This window comes from Saccostrea cucullata, unplaced genomic scaffold, assembly GCF_032062105.1.
Source record: "Saccostrea cucullata isolate Sc308-1 unplaced genomic scaffold, CSIRO_AGI_Scuc_v1 ctg617, whole genome shotgun sequence".
In the NCBI taxonomy this organism is placed as follows: domain Eukaryota; kingdom Metazoa; phylum Mollusca; class Bivalvia; order Ostreida; family Ostreidae; genus Saccostrea; species Saccostrea cuccullata.
The window spans coordinates 268,818-281,393 of record NW_026932360.1 but is presented as its reverse complement, the minus strand read 5'-3'; the positions used below and the strand labels follow the sequence as shown (position 1 = coordinate 281,393).

The 12,576-nt window shown below is 32.9% G+C and overlaps 1 protein-coding gene across 5 annotated transcripts in view; it reads left to right on the top strand.

Moving 5' to 3' along the window:
- The window catches only part of LOC134234955 (uncharacterized), a 29,134-nt gene extending 18,685 nt beyond the window's left edge, over positions 1-10,449 (top strand). For all 5 annotated transcript variants that reach the window (XM_062717037.1, XM_062717036.1, XM_062717035.1 and 2 more), the window contains 7 exons: positions 2,597-2,725; positions 3,622-3,741; positions 4,084-4,154; positions 4,361-4,493; positions 4,808-4,888; positions 5,836-5,889; positions 9,481-10,449. In XM_062717037.1, the coding sequence (XP_062573021.1) occupies positions 2,597-2,725; positions 3,622-3,741; positions 4,084-4,154; positions 4,361-4,493; positions 4,808-4,888; positions 5,836-5,889; positions 9,481-10,427 (1,535 nt within the window). In that variant the 3' untranslated portion in view covers positions 10,428-10,449. The remainder of the gene's footprint in view (positions 1-2,596; positions 2,726-3,621; positions 3,742-4,083; positions 4,155-4,360; positions 4,494-4,807; positions 4,889-5,835; positions 5,890-9,480) is intronic.
- Positions 10,450-12,576: the final 2,127 nt, after the last annotated feature.

Here is a 12,576-nt window from a genome sequence, read left to right as displayed (position 1 = left end):
TATGGCCCCAGGGTCAGGGGTTCTGGTGTTAGAGCGGGGCTCTATACGAGGGTTGATCCAAAAGTTCATGGAATTTCTTCATATTTTATTTATTTTTCAGTGGAATTGGTTGAAAATTACAAACGAAAATATAGACAATTGATGAATATTTCAAATTGAAAAACATTTTTAATATCTTTGATAGTAACTTTGTGGTAGTTGCCATAGAAACGGTTGTTTGGAAATGCGGGGGAGACATTAACGCATTTATTATCATTTATATTCTTAATTCCTAAAATAAGAATTAAACCGCCCTATATGGTAAATAAAACAAAACCATGTCATTATTACGATTGCTTTATCTTTTATAAACCTTTGGGTGAGAGTTTTACTGATTTTAATGGACATTTAGTTGATAAGTTGATGGTATACTGTTCATTTTTAAGTTTTTAGATAGCGTCAAAATTCGGTCAAGTCACACGTTTTGAGAAAATCCCGGGATCACTCTATCTTAAACGCATATATTATTGACAAAGGCTTGGTAAAAATGCATTTAGTTACTGGTTTTCCAGTGGCATAAGAATTTTAAGAAAAATAGACCTTCCATGGACGTTGATAAAAGATGTGATCGCTTTTTAGAGGCTCTATTTAAGTAAGTATCCCCCTAGACAAATTAAAAATGTTAATTGACGTTGTCGGCTGTTGTACTGTTTTTGACTTTGCTACTGAAATTGGAACATCATATGGAAAGATGGGTAGATTTTTTTTAAATATGAGCAAAAAATGAAGATAGGTTGGTGCGAAAGGATACCCAGCCTTTTCTTGAGAGAAAAAATGGAGAAAAACGCATTATTTTGTAGAATTGCGTATTATAATTGGACATTTGGGTGTGATGCTTCTATAACGTGACCTGACATATCTAACTTGACGTTACGTCAAAGTCTCCCCCGGGTTACCCAACAATCCATTTTCAGAGAGCTCATGTGACCTTATTGGTAATTGGAAAGTGGTAAATTTTTCCAATATTGTTGTATTATTACTCTATTTTATGAATATGCCTGTTGATTGATTTCATCAAATCACGATTAAATTTTAGAAAGAAATTCCACGAACTTTTGGATCAACCCTCGTAGATTATATAGTGAAAATGCATTATTTCTTAGAAAATCTTCTTCTCTGCTCCTGGGTATTAGATTAACTAACTAAGCACATAGTTATGATGAGCAAGAGTGCCTCTTCCAAAATTGTGAATTTTATGGCCCCAGGGTCAGGGGTTCTGGTGTTAGGGCAGGGCTCTATAGATTATATAGTGAAAATGCATTATTTCTTTGAAAACCTTCTTCTCTGCTCCTGGGTATTAGATTAACTAACTAAGCACATAGTTATGATAAGCAAGAGTGCCTCTTCCAAAATTGTGAATTTTATGGCCCCAGGGTCAGGGGTTCTGGTGTTAAGTCGGGGCTCTATTGATTATATAGTAAAAATACATTTATTCTTTGTAAATATTTTTCTTTGCTTTTGGGTTTTAAGCCAATGATCCAAGTATATATATATTTATGATGAATAAAGGTGCATCTAGAAAAGTGGTTATTAATGCCCCCAGGGTCAAAGGGGGGGGGGGGGTTTACATAGCCTGAAAATAAATTAATCCTTTGAAATCTGCTCTTTGGTATTAATCAACCATTTTATGATAAAATTTGCAAAATTTTGAAATATATGGCCCTGGGTCAGTGGTTCCTTTGGGGTGAGGTGCACAACTGGTTATAAAGTGGAAGTGCATTTTCTCTTTGTTACTCTGATCTACCTCTGGGTATTAAGTAAATAGAGTAAGCATGCTAAGTTAATAATTATGATATGCAATGGTGCCTCTTTCAAAATTGTAAATTGTGAATTTCTTGGCCTCCGGTTTAAACACGAACCAAATTTAATTGTTTGAAAGTTGTTACACAATACTCAGGTGACCTATAAGGCCCGTGGGCCTCTTGTTTAAAGAAAGGATTTATATAGGAAACAATTTTGAAAGTTATAACAAAAGTGTATATTTTATGAAGTGAGATATTTTGTTTTATGATAATTTCATTTTGTCTATCAAAACTAGAACCTCTCATCTTTTTAAAAATCCTAGGCTTGTGTATGTACCACCATAAAATGATGTGTCTTAATCAATGATGGCATTGTATGTCAGAGACCTTTAAATCGACCTTGACAATATTTAGACGGCACTTTTATTAAAACTGACAATTGCATTTTCTCCAAAAAAGTTTATTTATGCATAAAGATGTCAAAGATGCAATTTGAATTTTTATTAAAACTGACAATTGCATTTTCTCCAAAAAAGTTTATTTATGCATAAAGATGTCAAAGATGCAATTTGAGCTACATAAATTCATAGCTGCCTTATCTAGATTACAATTTTAAGATATGAATTGTAATTACCATGGAAAGATATGTACCATTGATCAGTACCTTATATGACCTTGACCTTTGACTTAATTCAAAGAAAATACATTTCTTTAAATATTTAAAGTTTGATTTTATTTAATCATTTGTCTGGATTTTTTTCTGAAGAAAAATCTACAATGAAATAAAGGTCTTAGTGTGAATATTTTTTTCACAGCTGGATACTGGAATACAAATAAAAATGTCAAAGAATGTAAATGTGTGTCATTGTGTGTCGAGGCCTTCTACAAGTCAGGTCATCAGATGTTCATGCTTATGGAGATCACCCCCAGCTTGTTAAATGCCAGTGAGTTTCATTTTTCCTTATATTCTGATATGTTCTTGTTACGGGTATAGATTAAGACATGAAGAAGTAACTTGTGTTAAAATTCAATTTTCTCAAAATATTGCTCATGTAATTTGTGCATTATGAAATATGCCATTTTCATTTTGTAAAACTTGATATTGTCCTTAATACCACTTTGGACATCATTAAAAATCATAATAAGAAGTGTATTACAGTTAAGGTAATCTTTTTTACCTACTAATACTATAAGGTTTTCAATTACCTCTATTCAATGTCATTAACTTTTTACATTTTCGATTTCTTACCCAAAACTCTGGGCAAATTTTAACCAAACATGCTACAATGCATCCTTTTGTTGAAGGGAATTTCGTTTTGTCAAAATGATAGACAATACATGTACTTCCTTTCAACGGGTAACATTTCAGGAATCACCAGAAAAAGTTTAGGTTATTTTAAGAATTAATTGTACCCCCATCATTTTTCAATTTCCTTAGTGAATGAAGTTGATTTTGAAATGATTTATACAATCAAAAACAGATGACAAAAGATATTTTAATCAAAGTTTAGAGTAGTAGAATGAAAAACTAAACATGTTAGTATGATCTAGATTGCTATGACATTTTAAAATTCATTTTTTGTGTCTATTGAAGTTTCTTGTGAAGTTCTAGAAGATCAGGAATAATATATTCATGTGTAAATTGTGTGTGATATAGCTTGATGGTGCAGGGAAAATCAATTCAGATTGCTTAAAAAAAAAATTTAGAGTTGTCTTTCTTTTCTATTTTTTCTCCTGATGTATACGTGTACAAGAAACAAATTGTAAACTTTGATATTATATTGTACTGGCTATTTTTGCTAAACATATGGAATGTTTCCTTTTTTCCCCGTATGTCTAGAGGAGGGAAGGGGATTCAGTGTCCACACCATCCGTCCATTTTCTCATTACTGCACTGGCTCCCAGAGTCAAAACGAGAATATGCTGATAGTTCTGACGGCCGACTCTTTTATCCCCAAAGGTAAAATATTCAAAAAAGGGACATAGCAAAGAAGTTGTGTAATATAAAATTCATGTGAAAGTCTTTTTAAAACTTCAAGATTTGAATTACCAGAAATATTTCATCCAGATGAAATTGCTGCTTAATACTTTCTATGAAAAGATCATAGATGAAGCATATGATTTTAATTGGATTATCTATTTACAATTTTGATCTAATAATAACTAATGTTTGATTGTGAGGGAAAGTAATGCTAAACATGTGCAGAATTAATGAAAAATAGAGGTAAAAGGTCATGCAATTATGTTACAGACAAGTTTCAAAAATTTGCCCTCTTAAATAACCAATTTTCTTTAAAATCAGGGATAGAGATCAGATTTCAAGATGATGAAGGATGGTGTGTAAAAGCTGAGAAACCTACAATAATAAAAAATGTAAGGCTCTTCATTTCATTAGTTGAAGTATTTTATTTCAGGATTGAGGAATAAAAATTATTTGGAAAAGAGGCAAATAAAATAATCGTTGTAATGCCATTGATGACAGTCCGTCAGATTCTTTTGTACTTTATAGGTTTTGTTTGTAATTTTTTACTGTGAAATGTGATTACAAGTAGTGGATTTTTTTAACTTTATCTATCTAGGTACTAGAAGTGAAAATACCACCATACAGGAACATCAAACTAGAGGAGGCCAAGCAAGTGAGAGTGTTTGTGAGGTCTGATAGCAAGGTCAATCTGGAGGCCAATCCCATCACCTTCATGTACAAACCACATGGTACATAAAGCAAGATCATAATTCCCATCACATTCATATACAAACCACATGGTACATAAAGCAATATCATAAATCCCATCACCTTCATGTACAAACCACACGGTACATAATAAAGCAATATCAAATCAAAAACTGTCAACGTGTACGCTACTAACACTATGAAAATCAAGTTGGTTATTGTATGCAGACCAATTTTCTTTGGTTCCTTTTCCAAGGTTCATGATTTAGTTTATTTTGTTATATCCAACAAAAAGTTTCAAAATTATATCAAAGTCCAACTTTTCTGATTTGGATTTTTTTATTTGAATTTTCAGAAGGGACAGTGATAGAAACCAAAAAAAGAAAACTGCAAGATTACAGTAACATTCCCGACGACATTTTAATGGAAGCAAATGGTAACAAAAACTTATCTTTAAAATTTCTTGTTTTATGTAATTTTGCAAGACTTAGTGTTCTCATCTAGTGTACCATAGATTAAAGTGTGTGTATGTTAATCTTTACTCCAAGAACTAGATGTGCACTTGAGAAGTCAAAAATTTTATATAAAAAAAAGAAAATGTTATCAAACTAAGATTTTAGCAGTTGACAAAGAAGGATCATGAGTGCTAAGCTATATTTAAAAAGATCAGTTAATGTACAATCTGAAGGGAATTTTGTTACCGTTTGAACTATCCGTTGTTGCTGACAACTAGATGATGCAAGTCTAGTTTACTTTAAAACATTTGCCTTGGGAAATAAGTTTGCTTGAGAGGAACTGGAATCTTAATTGCTGACTCCATTAATGGTACATGTATTCACTGAGGGAATTAGCAAGATTCAAGATTTTAAGGCCATGACATTTTTATGAGGTAAAGCCTGCATTAAAAATTAGTCTAACTAGGGGAACTGAATCTTGTTAACTTCTTTTAATTTTTTTTATGATACAAATTTCGAAGTAGAAATTAACTCCCTTGACTAACACACAGTAAAATAGGAATTAGTCTATTCACAGCAATGGCTATGGAATATTATTCACATTTGGGAATCTAATTTTATACTAGATTAACTATAGTCTCTGTGAAACCTGTGATCTTCATTTCATAACACTTGCTAAAAGAGGAATACAGCGATAATGTAGGTAACTAGTAGACACTTCAGTATGATGCAAACATAAGAATGTCACTGCTTACTGAAAGTATCAAACATTAGAAATGTTAATTTTTTTTATTAACTTCCTGTTATAGTGAAGACTGTGTAACAGCAAGGTGAAGTCAGATTGACCAGGATTGAAAAAATTAAATCAAGTGATACTCAACCATTGAGTGCTCATTGATGTTTACATCCTTTTGTTGTAATTTAACAGGTGCAGATACAAAACTCAGAATTAAATCACAACTGGAACGTAGAAAAAAGATCAGTAAGTCTATTATTATAAACACATTTTCATTCTTGGAACAAGGAGATGATTATATACATTTGTATTTTTTATTTGTTATTTAGATCAAACTGATAACTTTTTTAGGTCACCTGAGTAACTCAGGTGTGTTAACATTTGAACATTTTCAGCTTCTTCTCTGAAACCACTGAACCAATTTCAACCAAATTTGGTATACAGCATCTATGGCTGAAGGGGAACAAAAATTGTGAATTTTATAAATACCCCGCCCCCCTTGGGTTTGAGAATATGCATAACCAGTAAAATTTTCGCAGTCTTTAAAAATCTTCTTCTTTACTCCTGGACATCAAGCAGTCAAACTGTTGGCATGAATGTAATGAGCATTGAGTCCTCTACCAAAATTGTGAAATTCATGGCCCCAGGGTCAAGGAGGTTAAATGGTAAACGCTGTTTCGGATAATTCTCATAGTCATATAGTGAAAATGCATTAATTCTTTGAAAATCTTCTTCTCTGCTTCTGGGTATTAAATAAACTAAGTACGTATTAACTTAAAAGTATAAAACAGATCACCAACACTTCATGAGAATGCAGCAGTAAATTTATTTTGTTGACCGGTTTCGACCTGTGATGGTCGTCATCAGAAAAATCAAGCATGTAAATTTATCTACGGAAGTAAAAAATGCGGATGACATTGCTATATACACAAAAAATGTGGATGACGTTGCTATATACAAAATAAAATGCGGAGTGGTTTGTACATCTGCGAACTTGCTTAAAAATGGTACTTTATACAAGATATAATCAATTTACGTTTCCTCATTTTTTTCAGTTTTTCTGAATTAAGATTTTTTCATTGTAAATAACATTATTTTTTATGATTAATAAAATCGTCCATAAATTGTGTGGATTGTTATTCTTCTGTTGCATCATCAAGCTGTTTCGGTAGACTGTGACGTCACAATGGAAAAAAAATAAATTGATTTATATAAGTGCGTAAAATTATGCAAGTGGACATTAGATTACATTTCCTATAAATGTTGGGATAACATAAAATGTAGTTTAGTTTCATAAATTTCTACTTCTGAATAGTCCTATTTTATGGAGGATAATAATTGTTCGTAAAAATTACATTAAAATAATTAACATGTATTAATATAAACAAAACTAATTTCTTTAGAATGTTCAAGAGTTCATTGTAGTTTTATGATGAAATTCGTTCAGACGAAATGTGAAGGTATAATTGACATGTTTTTATGTGCCATTATTTCACGTGTTTGGGGGGGGGGGTTATGCAATATATTATTCAATATTGAGCAAGTGAATGCTTTTGTTGATTCCTTATCGGTTCCTTCTGTCTTCTAAACATTACTGCAATTAATAGATTGTTTATATGTTCCATTTCATTGTGTTTTCTTATATTTTTAAGGAGAACTGGATTTTAAATAAAGATTGTGTGAAATCGTATTACTTCTCGAAATTACAAACAATATACAATGTATAACATACGCGCTGTTCATGGTAGCAAAAGTTTGAATTATTTGTGATATACAGATCATTATGCATAATGTGCACAATCGGCAATCCTGGGCTTTCTCCGCTACACTCCATTCAAACACAGGTATACGAGCCATCCAAGGAGTTCCAAGTGATGTGTGTATGTGGCATGGCTTTTACCCCCAAGAAATAATTAAGTCACAAATTAATGATGATTTTAGGATTTTATGAAAAAAAAGTCTAGTTAATTTTTTTTTAATCCTGTTTAATTTTTCATTCTTATAGTAAGGTTATGACAGGGTGGGTAAATCTTAAAATAAAAATGTCGAAATTTCTTTCGTTCCGGATTGAAAAGAAAATTAAAATCATATGCAGTGAACAGACAGGTATAGAAAGGAACTTCATTTGTGGGAAATGGATTTTTAAAGGTTATTTTACAGAGATAAAAAAGGAAGAGATATCAATCAATTATCTGGTTAATTGATTCTCGCTGTTAGTTTGGAGTATGCGAGTGGTGGCCATAATGTATCCAATTTTAATTAGATTGCTACAATATTATTAAGAGTTCACAAGCGTAAATTATACATATAAGCAGTGATTAAATACAATCGCAGTGTAAATTGAGATACACTGTAGGTCTACGTCAACACTAAGAAACGGGGTGCACAGCTTTCAAATATCAAATTTTCATGATCCTCTGCAAATGTCATCTATGATTGAGAAGGAATACGGAACTAATGAGGTTTGAAAAAAAAATCTACATATGTGCACCCTGCACTCTACTGATGATGTGAACTTCAAAACAATAATCCGGCACTTCATTACAATGTAATTAATCAAATGTATGAGCGATGTAATTTTTTAGAAGGGGGGATGTGCTGCTTGTATAGCGTTTTCAAAGTTATATAACTAAAAAAGAAAATTTTAGTAAATTAAATGTTTAAAAACAAAAATGGAGAAGCAAAATCGAAACGAAAAATAAAATAATTAATTTAAAAAAATTAAAAGAGAATAAAGAAAAAAATCGGAATGAATTTTTGAAAGGCTTCCCTTTCCGTAGTGATAAAAAACTCCAAAAAAAGGGGGGGGGGTGTTGGGTGAAGGGGGGGGGTATCAAACCATTTAATTACAATATTTATACATGTAGTCCAGAGATATATTGTTTTACCAGAAATGAAATTAGGCCTAGTAATCAGAAAATAAAACTAACGTACTGCTTGCATGAACGGTCGAAATTAACCAGGTGGTCGAAATAACACCACCCTATCCTACAATATTCTGCATGTCACACTTGTGACGTCACACACGTCACTTCCGGTAAAACAGCTAATTTCAGTGCGAACAAAGGTATTTTTAGTAATATCTCTATAAATCATCAAGAGAGATAGTAGCTGTGCTGTATATCATTTTACTCGTATTTATAATGACTATCGAACTATGTTAAAATGTAAAACCTACCAAGCCTTTCTTTGAAGTTTTAAAAAGCAAGGGCCAAGTCCCCTTACAAGGGGAGATAATCAAGAAAGGACAAAAATGGGTAGTGTCTTTAAAATATCTCAAGTTTAACATTGAAATATGTAAGAAAAATCTTCTCCCAAGAACAACTGGGCCAGAAAGACTGAAACTTTAAGTGGAAGCTTCCTTGGGTTGTGTAGATTCTTAATTCTCAAAAATATGACACCCAGGGGTAGGGTGGGGCCACATTTGGGAATCCAAGTTTAACATTGAATTATATAAGAGAAATCTTTTAAAATCTTCTTCTCAAGAACCACTGGGCAAGAAAAACTGAAACTAATATGGAAGTATCCTTGGGTAGTATAGATTCTTCATTCTCCAAATTATGACACCTGGGGTATTCCAAAAGGGAAATCTTGTAAAGAATAGCATGGCCAAAGTTACTCAGGTGAGCAATGTGGCCCATGGGCCTCTAGTTTTTTTGTTTTTTGTTTTGTTATTAAAATGAAAACTTGATAACTTTTTAAAAAATTAATTATGCTCTAGATTATCACAGTCTGTAATAGACTATATTATTACACTTACAAAATACAATAGAATATGTATATTTTAATACATGTCTCTGTAAAAAGAAAAACTGAACACCAAGTTAACAATTACAGGTAAGGCAAGTGCCACCATTACAGCACCACAGCCAAATGATAGTTCCTGTGCCCAGAACATTTTGCCCAGTGAACCAGTATTCAATCCATCACAAAATCTGGATCCCAATTTTGATTTCCTCCAGAATATGACATCTGCCACATCTACAACATCTGCCTCCATTCCTGCTGTGCTGACTCCCTCTAATGTTCCCTTCAATTCTCCTACACAGCCTGGTTATATGGATGCCAATACCAGTCAGAGTATGATGTATGGAAACCCCACCAATCTAGATTATCAATCAGCAGCCACATATCAGATGCCAGTTTCATCTCCTCAAGCAAAACCTCAGATTTCTGCCCCACAGATGAACATGTCAGTTCAGTCACCACAAAATCACTTGCCACTTCAGACCCCCTTGGGTCAATTTTCTGTGCCCTCACCACAAAACAATGCAGTTGGCTCTGTCACCTCACCCCAACCTCCCCAGTCTCCCATGGGTAACATAGGAAAGTTTAAGACTGTAGCCATTGCTGGAACAAATCAGTGGCTCCTTGTTGACCAGTTTGGGAAGCCTATTCTTGTCCTGGGTGGTCAGAATGATGAAGTGTCAGCAAATGTTGTTCAGGAGCTTCCCTCCATGGGGAACATGGGATACCTTAGCAGTCCACCCCAGTACGACATGTCTGCCTCCTATCAGTCTGTCAACCAATCTAGTGATGTACTTTCAATAAATCCACTCCCCACATCAACAGATAATGATCTGGAGGTGGATAATGCTGGTGAGAGTGCAGATACCTCTTCCTCTGTCAGTGCTTCTGGGTCACCTAAAAAAGGTAAACCACAAAACAAGTCAGGAACATCAAAGTCAAGCGAGGACTCCAAGGAGGAGGAGGAGGCCGTAGAGGAAGAAGACGTGGATGAGGCTACAATGAGTATGGAGAAGATGAGTCTTGAGCTTCCTTGACCTACATAGACAGGTGATACAGGTAAATTTCTGGTTGTCAAGGATTGGAAGGTGAATTCAATTTCTTGGAATTTATGTGCAGAACATTTCATTTATAAGGAGAATAAGTTATTCTTGTTTAAAAAGAAATTAGACATACAAACTTAATTTTTAGCCTTCTTTTCTTAATACATGTGTTGAGACTAAATTTCTTGTATACATGATTTAGAAAAGAAAAACAGTATTGATGAACAAGAGATGAGAGCCCAAGGTTTTCATTTTATGGAGCAAGTTGTTGCTCATGTTATCCATTTTTGCATCAGCATTGTTTTATTGGAGATTCAGAATTCAGTGACAATTTGATCCAGGATCCCCTATTTAGTGCTAGTGATGTTTTGAAACAAATGGTGAATGCTAATGCTTATCAGAAAATGAATATGTTTTTCATTTTTGTTCATATAAAGATGAATTAACTGTACTTTCATCAATAATTGATTGTTTTGAGGTGTAATATATAGTAGATATTATTTAATATTATATAACTTCGTGAAATCCGGTAATCTGATTGGTCAATACGAAGTACTTATTTTTTAATAGACCGCTTAATGACTCGCACGAGCTTCGTTTTCACTTTCGCTTTAGACAAACATGGAATTTCGTTGTAAGTGAGGAAAATTTAAAACATATAGTGAAGAACTCTGAGACTGATAAAACAAAACAATTACCAGGATATTCGTGAATATTTTTCGGGAATAATTAGCATTATATACCATTTCATGGTTTAATTCGACCTTTCCACTCAGCCAGCAGAGTTTTGACGCTGTTTGTAAACGCGATTACGGAGACTAAAGAAAATAGGCCTATAGACAAGCATACCATGTAAGATTGTATTTATTCTTAGAAGACATAGGTATTTATATTTTGTCAGTGCATTTCGTCTGAGACTGATAATACAAAACAATTACTAGGATATTCGTGAATATTTTTCGGGAATAATTAGCACATACCATTTCATGGTTGAATTCGATCTTTCCATGGCCAGCAGAGTTTTGACGCTTTTGTATTGGAGAATAATGAATTAGACAAGCATACCATGTAAGATTGTATTTATTTTAAAAGACATAGGTATTTATATTTTGTCAGTGCATTTCATTAAGTGTAAATGAGAGGGATTCTTTGTGGGGGATGTGTTATGGAGACAGATATCTTGCGTCATTTTTATGATATGGGGCATTTATTGCCAAAACAATTTCCTCTGAGTAATATTCAATGAATTCTGAAACATTTACATTCAACTTATTTATGGTTAATACTATCTCTGTAAATAATAGGATTATACATTGCACTAATAAATTTGGGAAATTATTATTTATATAATATAATAAATATGGACTCAATTATCGTCTATGCATTTATAATGACCCAGAATACAATTTGACCTCAGATACAAATTTGGGCTAGCGCCCTACTCGATATTTGTATCTTCGGTCAATATCTGTCATCCTGGGTCATTATAAATGCATATTGACCTATATTGAGTCCATATTTGTATAATATACTACATGTATGATTTCAATATCATTGAAATGTAAGAGATTTTAGGCTTTTTGCCAGAAAATTTTTAAATATTGTTGTTTATATTTGATGAAGTTTTCATGTTACATCTTTGTTTTTATCAGAAAAAACTACTAGTGATCATTCACTCATACACTGCTTGTTGTTTCTTTTGTATTCATTTCAACTAGCATATGCTCTTATTTATGATGTTGTTGTCAGTAATTGAATTTGAAGTTAAGAAAGAAATCATAATATTCCCGATGCTTAACAAGTATACAGATTTGCATGCCATATGGCTACAGCTTTTCATTGTTGTTGAATGCATTTTACATGCAAGTTATCATATTTTTAAAAAAGTTGAACTATTTCATTAAATGTGTTGGTATGCTTTGTGCATGATGATAATGTGAAGACAGGATACTAACATTAAAACATTTATCTTTGTTTTTAGCTTACCTGAACTGAAGGCTCAGTGCGCTTTTCTGATCAAACTTTGACTGTTGTTTTTGGTCATTGTGGTTGGTGTCATTCATTTTTCACATTTTTTATCGTCTTTTGCAGAACCAAAGGTACAATTTAGGCTAAATTTGGCACTAGTTCTTGGATGAATTTG